This window comes from Eubalaena glacialis, chromosome 3, assembly GCF_028564815.1.
Source record: "Eubalaena glacialis isolate mEubGla1 chromosome 3, mEubGla1.1.hap2.+ XY, whole genome shotgun sequence".
NCBI classification, from domain to species: domain Eukaryota; kingdom Metazoa; phylum Chordata; class Mammalia; order Artiodactyla; family Balaenidae; genus Eubalaena; species Eubalaena glacialis.
The window spans coordinates 63,659,975-63,684,180 of NC_083718.1; the positions used below are offsets into that span (position 1 = coordinate 63,659,975).

The window sequence follows — 24,206 nt, forward strand, 5'->3', positions numbered from 1 at the left end:
ATTTTTAAAAATGTAAAATTCAGTGTCATTAAGTACATTCATATGTTGTGCAACCATCATCATCACTATCCATCTCCATAAATTTTCAACGGCCCAAACTGAAACTCTGTACCTAATAAACAAAACTCTCCATTCTGCTTTCCCTTAACCCTGGGTAACCACTATTCCACTTTCTGTCTCTATGAATTTGATTATTTCAGGTATGTCAAATAAGTGGAATCATATACTATTTGCCCTTTTGTGTCTGATTTATCTAGTATAGTGTCTTAAAGATTCATCTGTGCTGTAGCATATCAGAATTTACTCCTTCTTAAGGCTGAATAATATTCCATTGCATGTATATACCGCATTTTATCTATTCATCCATCAAAGGACATGTGAATTACTACTTTTTGGCTATTGTGAATAATGCTGCTATGAACATTGGTATACAAATATCCTTTTGAGTCCCTGCTTTCAATTCTTTTGGGTATCTACCTAGAGGTGTAATTGTTGGATCATGTGGCAATTGTGTGTTTAACTGTTTGAGGAACTTCCATACTGTCCTCAATAATGGCTGCACCATTTTACATTCCCACCAGCAATGCGCAAGGGTTCCAGTTTCTCCACATCTTTGCCAACACTTGTTATTTTGCTTTATTGGTAATAGCCATCCTAATGGATATGAAGTGATATCAATTTGCATTTCCCTAATGATTAGTGATGCTGAGCATCTCTTGATGTGCTTATTGGCCATTCGTATTTTTTTTTTTGGAGAAATTCTATTCCTTTGCCCATTTTTTAACTGGATTGTTTTTAGGTTGTTGAGTCATAGCCCTTTATTTATTTTGGACACTAGACCCTTAATAGATAGATACATCATTTGCAAATATTTTCCTCCATTGTGTAGGATGCCTTTTCATTCTGTTGATTATTTCTTTTGCTGTGCAGACGGTTTTAATTTTGATGAAGTTTAATTTATCTATTACTTTTTTCTTTTGTTGCCTGTACTTCTGGTGTCATAGTCAAGAAATCATTGCCAAATCCACTGTCATGGAGCTTTTCCTCTATGTTATGTTTTCTTCTATGTTTTATACTAAGTAAACCTAAAGGAAAGGCTGAAGAATCAGTTGTAAATAGTATAAGCTAGATGAAGACTTGAATTGAAGCACATCATTCTGGGGGAAAAATAAATAAATATTCACACTAAAGAAGGTAGAGAAATTTATTGCCACTTGAAACTATAACTCAGATGAATCAGACCAAAACAAAACAAAACAAAACCATTAAGTTGACATTAAAACATATTGTTATTTGATCAGATTTGTCTTTTGAGGATTTCTTTACTGATAGGCACTTCTGCAACCAGTTAGGGTAATTTGGTATAAACATTTTGTGGACATTTTTAAAGGTGTATAAAAGGATGTTTGATGATAGCCAGTCATAAGTAAATAATAATATATATGACATAAAAATTAATTGATGAATTGCATTTTTGAGTTTGAACAATGTTCTAGAAAGATCCTACTTTCTCTGCCATATTTCATAAGTATCAAATTGGATATTCCTATTGTGCTGCAATTGCCAAAATGAGCTCAATAGTTAGTTAGAATGTTTCTTCTATATATCAAGTTGCATCCATTCAAAATATGGAATCCCCTGCACAAAACCAAAATGAGAACATGTTTTGCTCCAGCATTTGTTAATGTGGCTGTAAAATATTTAAAAGTTTCCTAACATATAGCATTTATTTTTAAAGTAGTCCCTTCACCCACAGTATTTCCATAAGACTCTTTTGTAGCCCCTAAAAATCACCAAAAAGGGAAAGGACTCCTATCCCACTCCCTCCCCGACCCCTGCCAGCTACTTTTACTTTAGAGTGGGGGGTCAGAAAACTTTTTCTGTAAAGGACCAGACAGTAAATATTTTAGGCTTTGCTAGTCATACAAACCCTGTTGTAGCTACTCAATTCTGCTGTTGTAGCACATGAAACCAACCACAGACAACAGTACATGAATGGATATGGCTGCATATGACCCAAGGCTGTAGTCTGCCAATCCTTGCTTTTGAGTACAGAAATTAGTTTGCTTATGTAAAATATATAGCAAGATAAATAATAAATTAGGGCCTAAAAGAAAGGTACAGAATCTTTTTCTTTTAGTCCTTTAGGAAAACCATCCTGTAATGCCTGTATTGTCTATTTTAAATATATCTACACAGTTTCATTTTTTCCTTACCCTGAGATATTTATTAAGAAAGGGTAATCCGGAGTCCAGTACATGAAACATCTTTGGGGATATATATTATTTAAATAGAAAGTGATAATACTTCTAGCATTAAAAGAACCCCAGCTGCCAAATAATAATGACTCTATAGTGTGCCTCCAACATATTGACTGTTAAAGGGCAATAAGTTCTCCCTGGCAGTGATTGCAGCAATTGAAAGTTATATTTTCATATCTTGTATAGGGATGAAATCGTCCAATATTTTTCTTTGTAGCAAGTAAGGTGGTTGGTGAAGACTCCAAAAATGGATTATCAGGTGAGCTCTCTGTACAGGTTACTGGATCCAAAATGCGTAGAACCTAAGGAAAATAAGAGGTGATGTCAGATGTATGCAGTAAGGACTGTAAAAGCCCTTGGTTTTATTAATATATAACTACCAATAAGTGCTATTTCATTAATATGTAACTGCCATAAAAAAATAATATCTGAATGATGAATTTGATTAGAGAACTTATGCCTTTTCTCAAAAAGCTCTAAATTTGACAATGATGTCAGGTTATTATATTACCTAGGTTACCTATTTTTAAAAATAATGAAATTACTCTTATGCATATTGATGAAAATATATGCAAACATAAAAGAAAATTAGGTTATATCAATCTTACTGTAAGTGATGTTCATTTTTATCTTTAACCAAAAAGTATGCACTACCTTCCTCCCTCAGTCCTTCATTGAACTGCTTGGAATTGGGATTCTGCCTTCATTCTTCTACTGAAATGTTATTTCAAAGTTTTTGATCATTTACTTGTAAAATCAATGGTTTTCATTTCTCTTTTTCTAATTTATGTGCAATATTTTATGCTAATGATCATGTTTTTGTTTCTTGGATTCATGGACACCATACTCTCTTAATTCTTCTTCTGCTCTGATTTTTCCTATTCTGTTTCCTTTAATGAGACCCACAACAGGAGGAACTCTTGGGTTGAAAAAAATTCTCCAATTAAGGGCAAGGATAACATGGCTGGCTCATAGCTCCTGTTTCTCATTTTCATATTCTTCCAACCATCATCATATGATGAGCATGGGTTATTGGGCAAAGGAGGCAGGTACTGGAATTGGAAAGGAACTGGGAAAAGCAGTGGGGGAAAGAGCTTTCTCTCCTTCTATGTAAGGCTTATTCAAAACAGCTTTCAGAAATGGCTTGAGATGTCTGTTTCCCTAGCTCTCATATTGTCCAGCAGGTTTTTGTCCTTCTAAGTTACCAATGTACCCGAAGAGCTATAGCTAATTTAAAAATGTCCTGGCATCATTTAAGAGCTACCATTCTATTTCAGTACCTCTGTTTTTCTACTGGATTACTGCTTTTTCAATTTAGTTTTTGATGTCCTTCTATTTTTACAGAACGTGGTTAGATGCTACTGGACAAACAGAGATAAAGGGCTTATCTTAAAGCTGCTTATAAATTTAGAAGGGAAAATTATAACAGTACCCCAACTCTCTATATATGTTATTACATTATGTGCCTTTAGAGAGAGAAACAAAATGCCAAAGGAATACAATTAAAGGAGACCAAGATACCAGTATAGATAGAAGGTTTCTAGATTTTAGCCTGAAAGTGATAGGGAAGGATTTTAAGCAGGGTGCCTTTCAGAGAGATCACTCTATACACAGCGGGTGGATGAGGGAAGGAGTGGGCACCAAAGCAGACATGGGAAGAACAGAGGAAGGGAGTTTACAGCAATAATCTAGCTAAGAAATGCTGACCTTGAAGCAATGTGGCTAAAAGGTCCAAGAGACACTAAGGAAGTAGGACTGTCAGTTTTGTTCAATGAGACAATACGGTGGATAAAGGATTGGGAGAAGGGGATGTGAACCAAGGCTTGAGGCTACCCACCATTGTATAGTGAAATAGGAGGGTGTAGGGTTACGTAAGCCAAGGGAAGAGAGTGTTTCAAGATATCAGGAGTAGCTAATTATACCACATGCTACCGGCAGCAACCAGGTAGGCAGCAACACCATTTCCCAACAAAAAGAATAGAAAAAGAGAAACGATTTTGGATAAAGCTGATGAGTTTAGTTTCAGGGACTGATTCAGTAAACAGCTGAACACCTACTGTTGTACAAAGGATTATGCCAGACCTTGAGGAAATGTAAGACAAGCTCCTTAAGGAACTTACAGTTTGGAAGAGAGATGGAGAATCAAACAATTGCAATTTAACATGATAAAGAGCTATACTAGATATATATATGTACAAAATGCAGTGGAAGCCTGGAGGAAGGAACATCTAGGTTTGCCTGTGGGATTCAGGGAAGGCTGATTCTTAAAGGCAGTATAGTGGTTGGGCAAGAAGAGAGATGTTGGGAGGGCAGTCCAGGCAGAGGGAAAGTATGTACAGAGGCATGAGATACAGTGGCCTATCTGTGGAATGAAAGTGGTTAACACTGCTGGGATGTGAAGTGCAGAGGGTGGACACACCTGGAAAATGGTCCTAGAGAAGGGGCACTGGAATAATGATTAATGAAAGGCCTTCTCTACAATATGAAATAACTCAGGTTCAGTAATGAGGGAGACTGGGAGCCCTCTGAACAGCAGTACCAAGCATGATGGGATTGGCATTTTTGAAATAACTCACTGGCAGTAGAGGATGGCGTGGAGGCAGGTCTAAAGCAAGGTGGGGCTATTGGTGAGGAGGCTATTGCTAGAGTCTAGCCTGGAGATCAGGTGTCTGAACTTGGGGGAGGGGATAAATTAGAAGGCACTGATAGGACTTGTAAAGGCAACAGGATTAGAGGGATGAAGGATATAATAATAAAATGATAGCTACTATCTACTGAGAAATTACTGTACCTATATTAGAAACTGCTACAGGCTTTATATGTATTATTTTATGGAATCCTCAAAACATCCCTATGTAGTAGGTATAGTTCGCTAAGCTAAGGAATACAGAAGAAGCAGGTTATTTTACTTTTTTTTTTTTGCAGAATGGGAATACAAATGCAAAAGCAAGGAGAAAAGGGGTTGTTCTATTTTTAGCTGTCTATGGGATAAGCATATGGAGATGTCCAGCTGGATGTAAGTCTCTTAACTCAGGATAAAAATGTCTCCTTTGAAGAAGTTGAAGAAGTCACAGTTGAAGAAGTCACAAGCATAAAGCTATGGGATTAGGAGAGTCCCTAGAGAATATAGAAAGTCTGTTATGTGAGGAAAGGCTCAAGAGTGGGCACAGGAAGAGAATTCTGCCCCCCCGCACCCCCGTCCCCCCCATCAAACACTGAGAAAGAATGGTCACAGAAGTAGCAAAGAGCTGGGAGAGTATGGCGTTTCAGTAACTGAGGGAGTTTGAAAAGCATGGAGAACAGGTTCCTAAGGAACAACAACATTTAAAGGAGGAAAATCTATGAAGAGGAGTTCAGAGAGGCAGCATGAGGTTCAAGAAAGAGTAATGTCACATGAGTAAAGGGAGTATCAAGGAGGCATGCTAGATGAAGTAAAACATGACAAAGTATTTAAATATTCGTGATCTTTATAAGAGTACTTTTTGAGAACAGTGGAGCCGGAAGTGTGTTGAGCTAAGCAATGGCAGGAGTTGAGGAGTGGATGGTATGTGAGTAGAAGTAAGTACAGACAACTTGTTCAAGATTCTTGGTTGTGAAGGGAAGGTCATAAGACCATATATAGAGGACTTAGGATAGAGGGAACATTTTTCCTTTTTAGATGGAAGACACTTGGGCATGTTCTTAAGCCAAAAGGAAAGAGCCAATAGAAGAACTGTTGGTGGGAGGCCTGATGAGTCTGAGGGAACATGCTGTGCTTTGGAAAGGAGGAGGGACACCCTTTCCAGTAACAGAAATATATGTAAGGATGGTTGCCATATAGCTAGGCTTCTGGATAGCAAGTGGGACCTTGAGGGAATTTTCTGCCTCTGCCCTCTTTTTCTTCTGTGAACAAGGAACCAAAGTCATCTGCTGAATCTGAGGTAATAGTTGGATGGGTATAGAAACCAAGAAGGTAAGCAGTTGAACTGACACAAGAATGGGGTTTTCAGGGTACCTGAGAGAAGGATAAGAAAGAAACATACTTAAGAATGTAGTCTAGGCAAGCTATGGCAGGAAAAGAAGCCAGGAGAGTTAGCTGATGAGATGAAGAAAAAAAATGTAGGGCCCAAGGGAATAAAAATTATGATGTGATCAAGGAACAGGGGTATTCAGAATGATAGAACTGGAGCTGGAAAGAAAAGTTGAGATCACAGTTCATGGAGAGATGTTGAAGATTTTAAAAGTGGAAAAGTTCTGGTAATGACAAGGCCTATGATGGGGACATGGGAGTCAGATACTGAAGTGTAATGAGGGTGAAGCTGGATGGCTGTAGAACTGTGAGACCACAGTATTTGACAGGTCACCTGCATGAGCCCTTAATTCACGCAGGACTGAAGGTACCAGGTCTACACTAATTGATTCTGGTGAGTCTGGCACATTCCCATCTATATGGGGAAAAAAAAATAACATCTTAGACCAGAAGTAATCAATTATCTACTCTTGATTACTAAATTAAAAGTTCTACACAGTGGTTTTCACATCAAAATGAGCTCAAGAAAAGGATTATCAATGATTCAGTAGCTAAAAAACAGGTCATCTTTAAAAACAACTACATTTTTTTCTCCTCAAGAATAGAGTGAGAAAATTAAAGCTCAGAGGAGGAAATAATTTTCTACAAGATCACTAGCTCATTAGTATGAGAATCAAATTTTGATCCCATATTTCCTAACTCCCAATGCCAAGCACTTTCCATCACAACATGTCACCTTTCAATAAGAGGACAGTCTTAGAGGTTCCACAGATCACGAAAGAGAAGTATTTTACCGTTTCAGCCATTTTTTCTGCTGGGGTGCTGCAGAATTCAACTGTTGATGGAAACTTTTTTTGACCATTAGTGCCAACATTTCCCAGAAGACGAGAATTTATTGCTTTTGCCAACTTGTGATTTGTTAACGCTAGTTCTGCTGTGCTGTGAGGTTGCGCGCTAGGGTAGTAAGTTTGCTCTCTTCCCCACTGCAAGGAGACCAAGAGCTCCTCCAACAACCTGCAAAGACCACACATGAGCACTGAATATTAATCAGAGGATAAAATATAAAAATCAAGAATGATGAATAAATGAGAAGCATATTTCTGAAATCATATAGTATCTTTCTCCTCTATCTTTCAGAGTTCAATAAATCAGGAAGTCTGGTAAAATAAGTCAGATTACAGAAAGCACTTATTGATTTTATGGTTATCTGGAAATCATTCAACAAACAGTACATTTTTTAGTTCTAATATTTTAGTACAGGTAAAATATAATAGTATACTCATACAGTATTATAGAACTACTGATTTGATTTGTGCATTTATTGAGATATTCATATGGTATATGTATATGATAATTTTTTGTGTGAGTTACATTGGTTGATTTCTAAATGATAAACCAACTTATAATGCTTGGGATAAAACCTACTTGGCCACGATCTGTAAACATTTTTATATACTGTTGGATTTGAATCACTAAAATTCTGTTAAGGATTTTTGCATCTGTATTCATTAGCGAGATTGGCCTGTAGTTTTCTTGTAGTGCCTCTGTCTGGTTTTGGTGTCAAGATGATGCTGGCCTCATAAAATGAGTTGGAAATTGTTCCCTTCTCTATTTTCTAGAAAAGTTTGTGTAAATTTGGTTTTATTTCCTCCTTAGATGTTTGTTAGTATTCACCAATGGATCCATATAGGCCTGGGGTTTCCTTTACTAGAAGGTTTTTGACTACAAAGTAAATTGCTTTAATAGGTTAGGGCTATTCAGGTTATCTGCTCTTGAGTACTCTGGTGGTTTGGGTCTTTTAGGGAGATCGTCCATTTAAGTTGTTGAATTGATTAGCATAGTGTTGTTCATAACATCCCCTTATTATCTTTCCTATGTCTACAGAATCAGTAGTGTACCCCTCTCCTTCTCATCCCTGATACTAGTCATGTGTATCTATTTTTTTCCTGATTATACTGCCTAGAGGTTTTGTAAACTTCTCTTTTCAAAGAACCAGTGTTTGGCTTTCTATTTCATTTGTTTCTGCTCTCATCCTTTTCTTCCTTCTGCTTAATTTGCTCTTTGTGTTTCTTAAGAAGGAAGCTTAGATTATTGATGAGACCTTTTTTCTTTTCTACAATAAGCATTTAAAATTATAAATTTCCCTCTAAACACTGCTTTAGTTGCCTCCCACAAAATCTTATATTTTGATATATTGTGTTTTCATTCTTCTAATTTCCCCTATGATTTTCTCTTGACCTTTACTTATTTGATTTGTAAGAAATCAACTACATAAAAGTATAAAGTACATTTAAGGAAGACTATCAATTTTGACAGTTCTGGTGCATACAGACATGAAAGTAAGCTCTAATACTGTAGAACAGTCCTCAAAAAGATCTCCTTCCGAAGGAAAGACCGGTATGCTTTTTGGCTTCTACCAAAAACCATACAAAACTGCTATAACTATAACAAAAAACTACTTTTAAATCCAGGGATTTCTTCTATTATAGATATAACTAATTCTCTCCCCAATTAAGAATAAAAGAAGCATGTCTTCTGTTTTTTCAGTCTTTCTCCCTCCCCTGGGCATCTGTTTTAAAATGTATATGCTCGATAAGTTATTAAATGTAGAAATACTAAAGAACGAGCTCAATAACAAAAATTGCAGGAGAAAGGAGAAGAGTTCAGAATGTAAACAAGTGCCATACTTCTGCGCAGCTATCATTTCCTGACGAAACTGTTCCCGTTCACTCAGGAGATCTTGTATAGCACTCTGTGCATCACGGTTTTGACGCTGTAAAACTGCTCTGGAGTTGGTTAACTCATCTGCCATAACCCTGGAAAAGATTAAAACCTTACATATAAATTCTGTGACTGTCATTTTAAAAAACTTACAAAAAAGATTTAACGTTGTCAAATTACTTCTCAGTTTTTAAATCTTCACTAAAAAACATTTAAAATCTTTATGAGCTTAGAACTTATTAAAGGGACTCAATTAAAATACCTGTTTACAGAATGACAAAGGAAACAGTTTTTTAACTTTCCTATATAGTGACTTTGGAATGTACTTCAGTCTTACTCTAGATTAATCAAGTTTTGGGAAAAAATAACATTATTTAAATGTTTTTTAAATACGGAAAATTTAAGAGAAAAAAATGAGTTATTGTTCTGCCATTCAATTACTTCTTTGTCCTTAGAAAAATATTAAATATAGAAAGATTTATAAAAAAGCAAAACTAAGTCCTTCTTCCTGTCCAGCATCCCCATCCTTCTTTTATAATCAGTAATCAATAAAGTAACCAATACATTTTTCTAGAAAAAAATAATTTAAGGGTATATCAACATAAAATTATGTGTAAAAATAACTAGATTCATATTATTTACAAAAAATGGATTATTTAATACAAACTTTTCTATAGTTTGCTTTTTTTCACCTAATAATTTATCTTGGTGATTTTTTTTCATATTAGCACACATAGAGCTAACTCATTCCCTTTTTTTAAAAAAAAACAGCTTCATGTTTTCTTCTGATTGGATGTACCAAAACGTATTTAACCAATTCTCTATTGCTGGAACTGAAGCAAAATTTTAAAGTATTTTTATTCAGCTGAAAATCTTAAAACTAAAGTCTCAGACCACAGTAACCACCGAATTCCTTAAAATGAAAACAAGTCTGACATTAAAAGATTAAATCAACTAAAATATCAATAAAGTTTGGTTTAATTATTATTGCCCTTAGAGTGTTACTATCAGCATTGATCAGAATGTTAAAAAAAAGTTACATATTACAGTAATCTGTAAAATATATGCATGATTTGCTTCTTAAGCTGTTCAATGAGAATTAATTAATATTCATTCTAAGTCAATAAACAGTAAATTCATTTCTCCAAATAGATCCTATATTAGTACAATTAGAAAACAAATTAAGGATTTTAACAGAGTAATCAATTACTAGAAAGTATCACAGATATTAAAACATGAAAAAATACTTTCCTAAAAATTTATTCATTACAATCAGTGGTTCTTAAGGTACAGGCTGGAAGCCTTTGGTATTTGTGAGAAAATTAAATTTAAATCAATAGTTATGAAACATACTATGTGTGAAGCACTTGGCTAAGCACTGGAAATACACAGATGGATAACACCCAGATCCCGTTCTCCAGTAACTCAAAGTTGGAAGGAGGGGATAAATAGACAATCATAATATATAAGAGAGCTTCCCAACTACCAGTGTGTCCATGGGCCTGGGGGTTCTAGGGGCTGGGGGTTCTAGGGGCCTGGGGTTCTCACCTCTACTGGAGAGTAGCCTCATCCAGTATGCTATACAGTATGTCATACAGATGTTATCATTTTCTGTTTGTGCATGGTGAGAAAAAGGTTGGGAAGCTCTATTATGTAGTAAAATGAGCTATAAGAACAGAGCACGAGAGACAAAATATGATGTATGGAGTGGCAATGATATTTGAGTTCTCCAGATAGAAGGTGGGGAAAAATAGTCTTTTAAAAAATTTACGTATTTATTAATTGCCTGAGTTTACAGTTTTGTTTTGATCTTAAACATTGTAGTAGGAGTGATTTCTACTATAGAAGAGTAACTCAGAATTCTGGAATGAGGGAGGAGATTTTTGATACCACTTTTCCATTTACGGAGACTGTATGACCATCCAGAGGAGGGAGAGTCCACATCTTAAATAATACATGAGGTACTCTGACAATTTGAATCAGAAATTTTCACACTACAATCTATTTTCTTGCATTAGGGGTCAAAAATCTGATAGAGCAAAAGCTAGGAAATGAAATACTATTTAAAATAGAAAATACCTGCTTGCAAGGAATTTACTTCGCCACACATCACACTGTATCGACATCCGTTCTAACTGTTCGGAAAGCTGAGCTATGTTTCGACCTAGGGCTTCGTTTTCTAAAATAAGCTGATTTTTCTCACGGGCTAGACGTTCAAAGTGATACTGAAGATCGTCCCCAACAGAAGCCACCAGCAGCTTTTTTAACTCACGATTGACCTGGAGGAAATCATGACCAATACAACAAGCTCAAAGTGATGCCAGTGACTTTAATGCAGCAAAATGAACAAAAGAGAAACTGTGTTTCATGTAGTTTGGACCTCCATTACTAAAAGTGCGTATCAAAAAGTGATATTAAATATTTAAGTTTCAAAATGTATACAACCATGTCTTTATCTCTATTAATCTACAGTCCATATGGTTATAATCTGAGCCTCTTATTATAAGAGTACAAATCATTATCATAAAAATTACAAACTGCCTCCAGTCAACACTTAAAGGCAAAATACTAGAAAACTGAACCAATCAATTTTGCTAAAAGATATGACAAAGTGTTTTATAAATCTTTTCCAACATTTAAAAATTGATTTCTTTGTGCCTTAGGATTTTTATTTTTAAGAATTTAAGCAAAGAAAGCAATTCACATGTCTATAAGCATGTTCTTCACATTGTTATCAAAAATGCAAAAAATTAAAACATAAATGTCCAATAAAAGGTATTGGTATATGGTGCAGTCATTGAAGAACACTGTTGCTATTAATAATGATATTTTAATAGAATATCCTGTATTAACAACTAAAAAACAACTAAAAAAAGTGAGTTACAAGGCAAAAATATACCCAGTATGTATAATTATGCATTTATAGCCAGATGGTATAATATAGGTAGCACTATTTTGATTATTTTTTCTGTATTTTCTAAAATGTTTACAAATAAATATGTACTAGTTTTGTAATTTGAAATTAGTTATTTAAAAATATATTAAAATATATTATTAAATATATTAGAAATATATTTGGATGACAACCACTAACCATGGTGTCACAAAGACTAACATCTAGCAAAAAGATGTATAATCTAACAGAGAGGCAAAGTGGGGCTGGTAAGGCAATTACTAAGATGTAAAGATTAAAGAAAGTGAATCAAGCACTATAGATAATTTTCCATTTACAATGAAGATACTGATACTTATACCACCATTCTCTTTATTCTAAGTATTATCTATACACAGACAAAAATACTTGGAATTTATGGATTCTTAAAGCAAGGATCATTAACTAGTCTTAGTCAATCTCTGGTCTGCAAGTTCATAACTGTAACCTCCTTTACAACTTATAGGTGGTCTTGTCCAAAGTACCTCACATTGTCCAAAGTACCTCACATTGTCCAAAGTACCTCATACTTCAACCATGTTTAGAGGATAAGTTCCCAACATAAACTAGTTCTATTAGAGGCACTAAAGAGAATGAGAAATTTAAGAGTAAGTTTTTTAGATAAATGACAAGTTATAACGACATTGCAAGAGGAAGTGTTGTTTTCTAACATGCAGGCTCAGAAGGCCCAGGTATAAAGAGAGGTACTCATTAAACCTATTAAGGCTGTTCTTACCTCTGACTGTACTCTGAGCTGGTTTGAAAGACCTTCTTTGTCCTGTAGTAACCTCCTTTCAGAGTTCTTGAGCTTTTCCAATATATTCTTTACCTCGGATAGTTCCTTTCTGGGTTCTTCAACTCCCTCTGGCTGGCCAAGGAATTCTCCTTTATGATGTCCCAGAGACTTAACCTTTGCATTTTTGTTGGGGATATCATGGGTTATAGCGGCTTTGGGAACTAATATTCTTACAGCTTTGACTTCCACTGCTTTTTCAGTGAGAATCTTCCCTAGCTGAAGAACGCCTGGGCTCTCTGATGGAACTGCTTTCTTTCGTGGACTTGGAAGGATGTGATGCTTTATAGGTTGGATTCCAGGAGTAACTTCAATAGATTTAGGTGGCTCCTCAGTTTCCATTCCATCTCCTGCTCCTCGAATTGGGGATGAAGTAAGGATGACTATAGAAGGGAAAACAAAACATAAACTACTTACTGAAAAGAAATGCCAGGTATAATGCTAAGACATGCTTTACCCTACATTCAGAATTCCTGGTACTGAAAAAAAGGGAAAAAATTTAGAGTAAAAATTTTCAAAACAATCATGTGTCAACAAAAGATGAACAAAGTCTTTCAGGTTCAAACTTTCCTTAAATAAATGGTTTCTCTCTTGGTAGAAACTGAAAGAGATTTGGAATCAAGGTATTCGGCTTCAACTTCTACTTTCTAGTATAATCCTAAGTAAATAATGTAACCCTCCATGAATCTCTAGTTCCTAATCTGCAAAATGGAGATAGTAACAACTATGCTACAGGGTTGTGGTAAGAAAGAATGTAATAAGATCAAATGCCTGGCATGTTGTAGACACTCAATAATATTAGTTAAATATAAAAATAAATATAAGCTATGTATATACGTATTTGAAAGTGTCTACCTCAAAATAGATTGACCTGTTTTTGTGAACTCTTAGCAAAGAATGCTTCACAAGCTATCCAACCAGATTCCTTAATACTCTCTCTCCTAGGCCTTTGTTTCTGCTATTTCTTATTCTCTTAAATGGCTTCTTTCGACACTTACTGTGATTCTCACTTATCCCTTTAAGAAGTCAGCTTAAACTCTACTCTGCATTAAATTTTCCCAACTGTTCTAGTCTACTCTCTGAATGCCTATGCTACTTACTATCTCAAACATTCAGTTTGAATCTTAATCATGAACCATAATTATCATTTATGGGTTTTGTTATATGCTAAATCTCACTTTCCCAATAAGTCTGATAAGCACACTGTGGCCAGGCATCATGCCCTAAACAAGTGGAAGGAGCATGGTATTATAGAAATGACATGAACTCTGGGATCAGCCAGATCTGGTTTTGAGTCCCATTACCACGATTGCTACCTGTACAATTCTGGACAAAATCCTGCAATTATCTGAGCTTCAGTTTTAGCCTCCATGAAATGAATTTAACAATACATCTAGGGTTACCTTATGTCTTAAATGAGAAAATGGTTAAGTAACAAACAACACTTATAAAAGATTTACCATGTGCCAAACACTATTCTAAATACTTTACACATAACTCATTTATGCTTACAGTAACCCTTTGAGGTAAATATAATTAGCTCTATTTTATAGATGAAGAAAATAAGGCACAAAGAGGTTCAAGAACTTGCCCAAAGTCATACCACACAGTAAGTAGAAGATGCAGAATGCAATTCTGGGCAGCCTGGTCCCAAAGACTGAGGCCTTAACCACTGCACACACTGCCCCTTCAAGTGTCAAAAGTGTCTTGCACAGAATTGCAGACATTCAATAAATGGTAACTCCCATTCCTTTCCTCTGTAACACTTAATACATTGCTGCACACATTTACTAATTTGCTCAATTAAAATAATCTCCCATCTGGGACTTCCCTGGTGGCGCAGTGGTTAAGAATCCGCCTGCCAATGCAGGGGATACGGGTTCGAGCCCAGGTCCGGGAAGATCCCACATGCTGTGAAGCAAGTAAGCCCGCGAGCCACAACTACTGAGTCCGCATGCCACAACTACTGAAGCCCACATGCCTAGAGCCTGTGCTCTGCAACAAGAGAAGCCACCACAATGAGAAGCCTGCACACCACAACTAGAGTAAGCCCGCGCGCAGCAATGAAGACCCAATGCAGCCAAAAAAAAAAAAAAATCTCCCCTCATATAAGACAAACCTGGCTAGCCGTCCTTAGTTTAGATAACCTTTGGAAGGCAGCTATGCTCACCACTATACTACCATTGCTCCAGTCAAATAACAAAAATTTTGTTTCTTTTCTCCTATTTTACCTTACCTCAAATTAAGCAGTGTAAGAAGTTACACTGAGTCATCTTTCTCCAAGAAAGGGCTAATTTCACTAATTGATTCAAGAAAATAAGTGGTTTAGAGCTTAGAAAGAATGGAGGATCTGCTAGAATGGGAAATGTTGCGACCTTGAGGAAATGGCTGAGATGATACCTAACCTACACAGAGTTCTTGAATTAGTATATTCAGTAACATCCCTATGAGCTACAAGTTAGATGCCCTGCCATTTTACAAGTCCAGCATACGTCTGAGAAAATGGAGGCCAAAACCTAGGAATGGTAATGATAATTAGCTTTTATTCAATTTACTATGTGCCAAGGACATAGTTCTAAGTCCTTCAGATGCATCAATATCATTTAATTTTTACAAGTTTCATGGGGTAAGCACAATAGTACCCATTTTGTAGATAGAAACAGAGGCTGTGAAAGGTTAAATAGCTTATCCAAATCATCAGTGTCAAACTGGGATTTGAGTCTGAATATGACTCCAGAGCTAAGCTGTTAATTGGTCTGGGAGGCCTTCCACAAACAGAACTATTGCCTCATCAACCTTGAACTTACTGCCTCTGCTAATAGCCCTATTTGTCAGGTTGCAAAAGCCCACAGAATTTATATAGCAGTTATAGTGAGCTTAAAAAAATGCAGATCTGATCTGCATCAAACCCTTGAATGGCTTCCTATCACTCTCAGAATAAAGACCAAGATCCTTACCATGGCCTATACGGCCCTTGGTGATCTGGCCCCCTGCCTATCCCCTGGGTCTCAGTTTATGCCATTCACTCCCTCAGATCCTAAGTTCCAGTGTTACTTGCTTTCTTTTAGTGTCTCAATAGGAGCAAATGCCTTCCTCTTCCTCTGCAGACATTTCTTCTTGGAACGTTCTTGGAATCTGCTTCCTAACTTCTTCTCCCCTACTCATCCTTCAACTCTCAGTTCAACCTTTCCAAAGGGAAGCCTTTCTCTAATCTTCCATGATTAGGCTAGGTTCTTTGTTTACACGCCCCTAGAGCAAAGACCCTGCCTTTCTCTGTTTACCATTTATCAAAATGGTAAACATTTTTTTCAGTGTAATTAGTTATATACTATTTGTGCCTTCCACTAGGATATAAGTTCCATGAGGGTAGGGACTATGTGTCACTCGTTTACCACTATATTCTTAGTAAAGTGCCTTGTACCCAGAACTCTCTATCTGATGAACAATAAATGAATGGAAGCAAGAGGAGGGGAAAAGGACAAGCACATATAACAATGGTGATGATAAACTTTTGAGTTTTACAGGCAACAAACATGCTGCTTGGTGCCTAATATTGGCCAGACATTGTATGAGGTAGTGGGGACCTCTATGCTTAAGAAACTTACTATCTAAACTTGAGGAGACAGGACATACATGTAAAAAGATAACATGTATTACTGGGTAATATATAATAAGTGTGCAATAAGTGGTAGAAAAATATTTCTACAGAAATTTGATTTCTACAAAAATGTTAATTGAACAATCATGGACTATTGATCAGTCTTTGGCGAATTCATTACTATCTAGCCAAATCATATATTCATATGATTTGAATATATATTTACAATGTTGTGTTAATTTCTCGTGTACAGCAAAGTGACTCAGTTATACGTGTGTATACATTCTTTTTCATATATTTTTCCATTATGGTTTATTACAGGATATTGAATATAGTTCCCTGTGCTATACAGTAGGACCTTGTTGTTTATCCATTTGATATATAATAGTCTGCATCTGCTAATCCCAAACTCGCAATCCATCCCTCCCAGGTTTCTACTTTTTAATAAGCTTATTTTTCTTCTTCTTCCAAACTTAGTTATATAGATACAGAAACTACAGAGTAGAACAGATTATCATCATACACAGTCACATATCTTCTGGTTTCTATTACTATTTTTTAAAACATTACATTATTAAAAGATATTAAGAAGAAAAAATTACATATATTCTAATCATTCTAAAATAACTTTCCATTACTTCAAATTTCTTCAATATTTTTATATACTTATAATTAACTTTATAAGCTTAATATATTTTTCTGTTTTGCTAGTCTTCATATTTTCATTTTATGACTATATTATTCCTTCAAGTTAATATAGCACTATTTAATTAATTACTATTTTATTGTTGGATGTTTAGACTCTTTCCAATTTTTTATTATAAAAATGCTTTAGTGAATATTTTTATGCCTACAGGTCTTTTTTCAAATTCTGAATTATTTCTTTTGAATAAATTCCCAAGAATAGAATTAATGTGCCAGGTGAAGATCTGCATTGTCAAACTGCCTCACAAAATAACCCTACTGACATATCAGTAGATCTATTACTTATGTCTTCATTTAGTTTTATTTTTTGCATGCCCCATATCCATGAGCTAATGCAATGCTTAAAAGTAAATAAGAAAAGATTCTAAAGTGTTTAGAATGGTACAGTAAGCACTCATTAAATGTTACCTCCTGTTGCTTTTATTATTATTCTTTAAAAAAATCTAATAACTTTGGATCTTGATTAAGGGGAGAAGAAGCTTAATATCATAAAATATAATTGTGCCTTTTATTCTCTTATGCTAAAGTTTTACAAAGTTATATCATCAGACTTTAGGACTATTTTTTCATTTACCAGATTTTTGGGGACTTTTTCCTAAGTATGTAGTAATGTACTGGGAATCCTGAGTTATGTTACACAGGAGGTAGAAAGACATCTGAGGTATAATTAAGGTGTTCTATTTAACAAAACGTTTTATATTAATATAAAATATTTTGTCATTTCTGTATTAAATGTTAACTAAGACATACCTTAAGCTTTAGGACTGACTCTACTTTCAAAAAGATGAACAAAGGAATACTTCCAAAAGTGAAATAAAGGGTTTGGTACTTAGTTCATGCTGTAGCACATCAGCATGGAGAAGGAGAATTCCCACTGAACTGTTTTAAAAATAAAGGCCTATTCCCATGCTTTTAAAATATGGTTTCAAGTTTGTCTAACTCTATCTTGTGCAAATTTAATTTTGTCACTAAGACATCCTGGCATTTAAGAAGTAATGTAGAGTCATGAATTAACTACAGATTCACAATAAAAAAACACAACAAAAAGACACACTAGAGCTATGCCATTCAGGCCCACTGAAGCTGAAGAAATAAGAAGCAGGTGTGACATCTGTTAAGATTAAATACGATTTCTAGGCAAGTCATAACATTTTTGAGTTGGAATTTTAGGTAATGGAGATTCAAGAACAAATCATAAAATGGTTAATGCTAAATTTAAAAGGCAAAGAAACAATGGGTATTTAACAGAAATCTCTTTTCAAACAAAATTGTCATAAAATTCCAATCAAGAAATTCAATTAATTTGGTTCAAACTCAATTTACTCTTCCTTTATTTAAACTGTTCTACTTACTCAAGCACTTGCGAGTCCCAAAGCTGTACCATATCTCACATGGCAGCTCCCTCTTTGTAACAACTGGGCTTCTAGCTACTGTGCATGGGCAAGGAGCCAAGGGGGAGTCAGGGCTTTACATGTTCTCGCCCAGTAACTTACTTTCATAATTCTATTTTTTCTGTGACCCACATAGAAACCTTTATTACATATGCACTAGGCCCAATCCAGGGCATATTCATGAGCAATTACCTTCAGTCAAGTGGGATGACAGTGATCTATGGTACCAGCTCTGTAATTATGAGTAATGTTTAAGTAAAGCAAAACATCAATCCCTTCCCATTCTTTGAAGGGAACCAACAAAACAATTCTTCAATTACTCATCAACATTAACTTCCACCTATGATCACTTATCAAAGAATTAAAACATATCTAAGGTTTTATCTAAGGCTCATTCTCACTGCCTTTCCCCCAAATTGGTGAAATGTAGCAGGAGAACAAATAATACTGTACAATAGGGGTTGGCAAACTTTTCCCATAAAGGGCCAGATAACATTTTAGGCTTTGTGGACCATGAGGCAAAATTAAGGATACTACTGATATATAGGCATTTATATATGAAGAGAAAAAACAAAATTTTAAAGATGAAATTCAAATTATAATAATTGAGTGAAGTTTGTTTTGGTAATATAGGTCTAATAATGAAAAGAATAGAGTTCTTTTTTACTTGGGATAACACCTGGCTTAAGTGGGATTCAAAGTTCGTGTTCCCTATTATCAGACTGACTGCAAATATTCTCAGCAGGCCCAAGAGCCATAATTTGCCAACCCTTGCTCTAGAATACTGAGGCAAAAAGAACATTATTTTATAGACTGTTATGAAACAAACATTTCTCCTTTTTTGATAAAACTGTAAATCTATGAAGACAGATAGAGTCAGCAGGATGGTGTAATAAAACTAGACTAGACTCTGAGTCAAAAACTTCAGTCTCCACTGCCACACATTGTGTGACCTTGGGCAAACCACGTAACCTTACCCCTCCCCCCCCATCCTACATTGCTTTCAGAATAATGCAAATACAAGAGTGTTTAAAAATAATTTGTTTCTCTCGTAGACTAAACTGTTGAGATCTCCTCAGGGCAGGGACTGCCTCCTAATCTTGGTATCATCAGGTTAATGAAATGGTGCTTGGTGCAGAAAAGGTGAGTAAGTGCTTATGGAAGTTCATCAATGTTAACATTAACACATCACCTAGAAGATTTCCTTTTAACGTCCAATAACGAACTCATTTAAAAACTGCTCAATTTTTTTCCTCTACACGAAATCATTAATTACTAACTCATAATCTGACAAACTTTTTAGATTGTATGAAGATTCAGTTATAAAACAGTTAAATTAGGGATCATCACTTGGTAATTTTAAATTAATATTCTTTTATATGTCACCAGTATCACCCAATGAAGTTTACTTACCACTAAATTAGAAAAATATGCTATAGGCAGTGGACTTAAGAGTCAGGCCCACGTTTACTGACGTGGAATCCAAACGTTCCTTTTGGCACAGGCCCCGCAAATAAAAGAGCTTCCCGGTCAAATAAGTGTGGGCAGTGCTGCATACCACGTACATCTCTTTGGAGCTGCACAGTGTATATTAGTATATAAAAGGCTCTGAAGGGTCCTGTAGTATAATCTCTCCCTTAATCCAGCATTTCTCTAATTTATCTGTCCATGGAATCCTTTTTCACCTAATAACTATTGTTCCACAGACTTAGAGTTAAAAGTTAGACTATTTTATGGAATTATAAATATTTGAACATCTCAGACCTTCCTATTTGGTCTATTTTCACTAAACTGACTTTAATCCCTTTACTTTTTTTTTTTTTTTAAATAAATTTATTTATTTATTTATTATTACTTTTGGCTGTGTTGGGCCTTCGTTTCTGTGCGAGGGCTTTCTCTAGTTGCGGCAAGTGGGGGTCACTCTTCATCGTGGTGCGCGGGCCTCTCACTATCGCGGCCTCTCTTGTTGCGGAGCACAGGCTCCAGACGCGCAGGCTCAGTAGCTGTGGCTCACGGGCCCAGCTGCTCCGCGGCATGTGGGATCTTCCCAGACCAGGGCTCGAACCCGTGTCCCCTGCATTGGCAGGCGGATTCTCAACCACTGCACCACCAGGGAAGCCCAATCCCTTTACTTTTAATTTCAACCTTGCTTCCCCCAAAAGTTTTGGATTCAAATTCTCATTTTCTAATTGTTCCTATTTATTGCATGTTTCCCTTTCAAAAAGCCTTAGCAGCAAGGACACATCCCTCTCATGATGACAGTATTGCTCAAATGTCTGCTGAGAAGAAGTTCTGTCCCTATAAGCCAATCTTGCTTCTTTTCTGAGGCAGTTACAGGAAATGCAGGCAACTGACAAATGTCAACCATGTAAGTGCACCTTTTCTCAGGCCATGTGATACAAGTAACTCTTCTTCACTAACAACAGTTAAAATATTAAACGAAGGATTAGGACTAACAGCTGAATTATCTACCTCACTGTAAAATTAAGATCAAATGAAATAATGTATGTGAAAGTCCTTTATAACTCTAATCCTCATTACAAACAAGTAACAACAAATAATTTCACAGAGGCCTTGCAATAACTAACTTCTAATTACTAATGATAATGTCGTATTTAGTTTTTCGTTTTTTGCCAAGCACCATGCTAACTGCTTTCATAGTAGTTATGATTTAATTGCTCTTATTTCCCATTAATCCCCAGCTTATTACTTTCACTTCAGTTTCTGGTTTGCTTATTCTAATACTATAAAAAGCCTCTGGTGTCCCCGAAATGCTCTTGCACTCAGCTGAATTAAATTCAATTAAATATTTATTGGCATGATCTTCGCTGTCTAAACACATTTAAACCCCCTTTAAAGAGTTTGCTTTTGGAGATCTGCTTGCTGCAAAACTGGCTTCTAGAAAATAGTTTCCCATCTCTCACTGACAGCTCCAACCTCCACAACTCACTCTACCCAAGAATAACCTGAATCAAGAGGAGCTCACTTTGGGACATGCTAAGACTGTTATCTATGTCTAAGTGAAGATAATCAGTAGACAGTAAGCTACAAGGGTCTGAATCACAAGGAAAGAGATCTGAGCTATAGATAGATTTGGAAGCCATCCTTATAATTACTAAACCTGTGAGAGTAGAAGAGAAGGAGGGCTGAAAAACATTAATATTTAAAAGATAAACCAGAAGAAGAGGAGAATTAAAAAGAAACTATAACTAGACCAGTGGTGTCCAACAGAACTTTCTACAATTATGGAAATGTTCTATATCTGCACTTTCTAATACAATACCCACCAGCCACATGTGGCTATTGAGCACTTCGATGTGGCTAATGTGACTGAGAAACTGAATTTTTAATTTTTAAAAACACTAATTTAAGCTCAAATAGCCACATGTGGCTACTGCATTGGACAGTGAAGGGCCATAGAGTAGATGGAAAATAAGAGTCAAGTTATGGAAATCAAGGAAAGAAAGTATTTCAAAAAGTGGGAATCATCAGTAGTATGAAATGTTATGCAAAGGACAAGCAAGGCAGGACTAAAAAGTGACTACTGTAGTTATTAGCAAATGTTCTGAGTTGAATTGTGTCCCACCCATACCTCAGAATGTGACCTCATTTGGAAATAAAGTCATTGCAGATGTAATTAGTTAAGATGAGATCATACTGGAGTAGTGTGCACCCTAATCCAATATGATTAATGTCCTTATAAAAAGGAGAAATTTGGACACAGAGACATACATGCACAGGGAGAATGCCATTTGAACAAAAAAGCAGAGATCACTGTGATGTGTCTACAAGCCAAGGAATACTAAAAATTGCCAGCAAACCACCAGAAACTAGGAGAGAGGCCTCGAACAGATCCTTCCCTAGTGCCTGCAGAGGTAGCATGGCTCTGCCAACACCTTGATCTTGGACTATTAGACTCTAAAACTGTGAGACAATACATTTCTGTTGTTTAAGCCACCAGTTTGTGATACTTTGTTACAGCAGCCCTAACAAACCAATGCAATAAGAAAAAGGTCTTTTATACCTGCTAGTTGTTTGTCCATCTACCCAAATCTTTTACAATGTATATTCTTATTTATTTAAATCTTAATCTTCTAGTGGACAGAGAACATAGCTATAAAAATTTGCTTTTACACTACTGTTTAACAGTAGTAGTCATCTAATAAATACTCCCAAATGATGTTACTATTCACCTGTATATCTGTAGTACTGAAATGTAAACACTGCATTAAAAAACAAACATGAAGAGATATGAAATACAAATGATTCCCAAGGGCTCTATGGAGTTTGGTTACCTGGCTCAAACATTCCTTTGTCCTATCATCATAAATTTCATGTTTTAAAAACAATTATCAGCAAAAGAAGAACGCTTACCTTTGGTTTCTAAACTTTCAAGAGCAGTCATTTTTTTCACCAATAAAAATGCACCCCAAGACTCTACTGAAAAACCTAAAAATGTATAAAATGAAAGAATTAAAACAATACCATATAAACACATTCACTAAGTCCCCGTAATTTAAATACTGTGATATTCTCCTTCTGCATTTAATAAGGCTGCCCTTAGGAGGTGCCCCTTATAGCCCTTTTTCACAAGGTGATATTGTTATGGTTACCAAATGTCTCAAAAAAATTAGGGGTGGTTTATTTTCAAATTTCTGTTTCAGTGTATACTCTAGATTACCACCAGTATATTCTAAATTATCAGATGTGTGTCCTTAAATTTAGCTCAGAAAGAGTACTGTAGTTACTGTAGGGGCTTTTGTATCACTGATATGACACCAGGAATTTAAAAGTAATTAATTATGTTCTCAGGAGACATTATTGGCACTATTTTGTTCACTATATATATCAGAGAGGAGCTTCTGTTCAGATGTTTAACAAGCGACAAAAAATTCATGATAATTTGCATTTCTTGGTAATACAATTAAAATGGCTAAGATTCAGTGGAGAACGTGAGAAGGTGATACTAATGCAGTGATTATGAGTATGATGAACTGGGACACTGGATGACAACTGGTTTCACCACAAAAATGATCACTCGGGTACTCGATATAACTCGGCATAGCGTCTCCCACGACTACTTTCCTCAAAAGTCACAAACCCGCCTCCTATTGTTCTGAAAACAGGTCTCCAAAGACCCTTCGAAAGAGCACTGAGCCCTCGGAAGATGCGCAGCGAAATGTACGAGCACAGCCAGTGTCGGCCGGCAAACACCAAGGGAAGGGGGTGAAGGATGGGTCTGGAGTGGGTAACAGGTATGAAGGCGGCAGGATGGAAGCGACAAGCCTGTGAACCCCTGCGGTCCCCAGAAGTCGAATCCCAAGTTCCGTGCCTGTCTGAACAAGCCTTCCTGGAACAACAGGCAACCTTTCCTTAACCCAAAGCGACTGAACACCAAACTTCAACTCAGACCGCCGTCCCGTTCCAAAATGCCCTCTTAGTTACACAAGTCCGTTTCTGGACTTACCTCTCAGACTCTTACTCTTCCTATTGCAGGGGGCCTCACTTTACAGGTTCTTCGTCTAGATCTCACTGGGCTAACTTCTCCACACACTACTCTTGCATTCTGAAGCCAATCCGCCCAGGCCTTGGTGACATCAAGCTTCTGGTTCACAAATAATCACTTCCGATTACTCAGGGTTTCGCTTCCGGAATACTTTTCCAAAAGAAAAAGGTAAACACACTCTGTGGTGCGTTTAAACTCAAGTAACACAGAACATCTTCTGTAAGACTTCAGTTAGTGAAAACTGGATGAACCCTTATTAAAAAATAAAATGTAAACTATTTGGACCCTAG

The 24,206-nt window shown here is 36.1% G+C and overlaps 2 protein-coding genes across 2 annotated transcripts in view; one reads left to right on the plus strand and one right to left on the minus strand.

Moving 5' to 3' along the window:
- CCDC181 (coiled-coil domain containing 181) overlaps window positions 1-19,521 on the plus strand; it is a 48,195-nt gene extending 28,674 nt beyond the window's left edge. The window contains exon 7 of the mRNA XM_061185744.1: window positions 19,466-19,521. The gene's annotated coding sequence lies outside the window, so the exon portion shown is untranslated. The remainder of the gene's footprint in view (window positions 1-19,465) is intronic.
- On the minus strand, window positions 1,205-24,053 carry BLZF1 (basic leucine zipper nuclear factor 1). Its single transcript, XM_061185746.1, has 7 exons — window positions 23,878-24,053; window positions 22,785-22,859; window positions 12,660-13,099; window positions 11,071-11,270; window positions 8,958-9,086; window positions 7,065-7,284; window positions 1,205-2,563 (listed from the first exon to the last, which is right to left on the minus strand). The coding sequence occupies exons 2-7, from the start codon at window positions 22,813-22,815 to the stop codon at window positions 2,378-2,380; spliced, it is 1,206 nt and encodes a 401-aa protein (XP_061041729.1). The 5' UTR covers window positions 22,816-22,859; window positions 23,878-24,053; the 3' UTR covers window positions 1,205-2,377.
- Between the last annotated feature and the right edge of the window lie 153 nt (window positions 24,054-24,206).

Excerpts from the sequence above, each read along its gene's own strand:
- BLZF1 (XM_061185746.1), bottom strand. The coding sequence starts at position 22,815 with ATGACTGCTCTTGAAAGTTTAGAAACCAAAG. Across the intron at positions 13,100-22,784 it reads TGAAAGTTTAGAAACCAAAG|TCATCCTTACTTCATCCCCA; the intron begins GTAAGCGTTCTT and ends TCCCTTCTATAG. Across the intron at positions 7,285-8,957 it reads GAAATGATAGCTGCGCAGAA|GTTGTTGGAGGAGCTCTTGG; the intron begins GTATGGCACTTG and ends TGGTCTTTGCAG.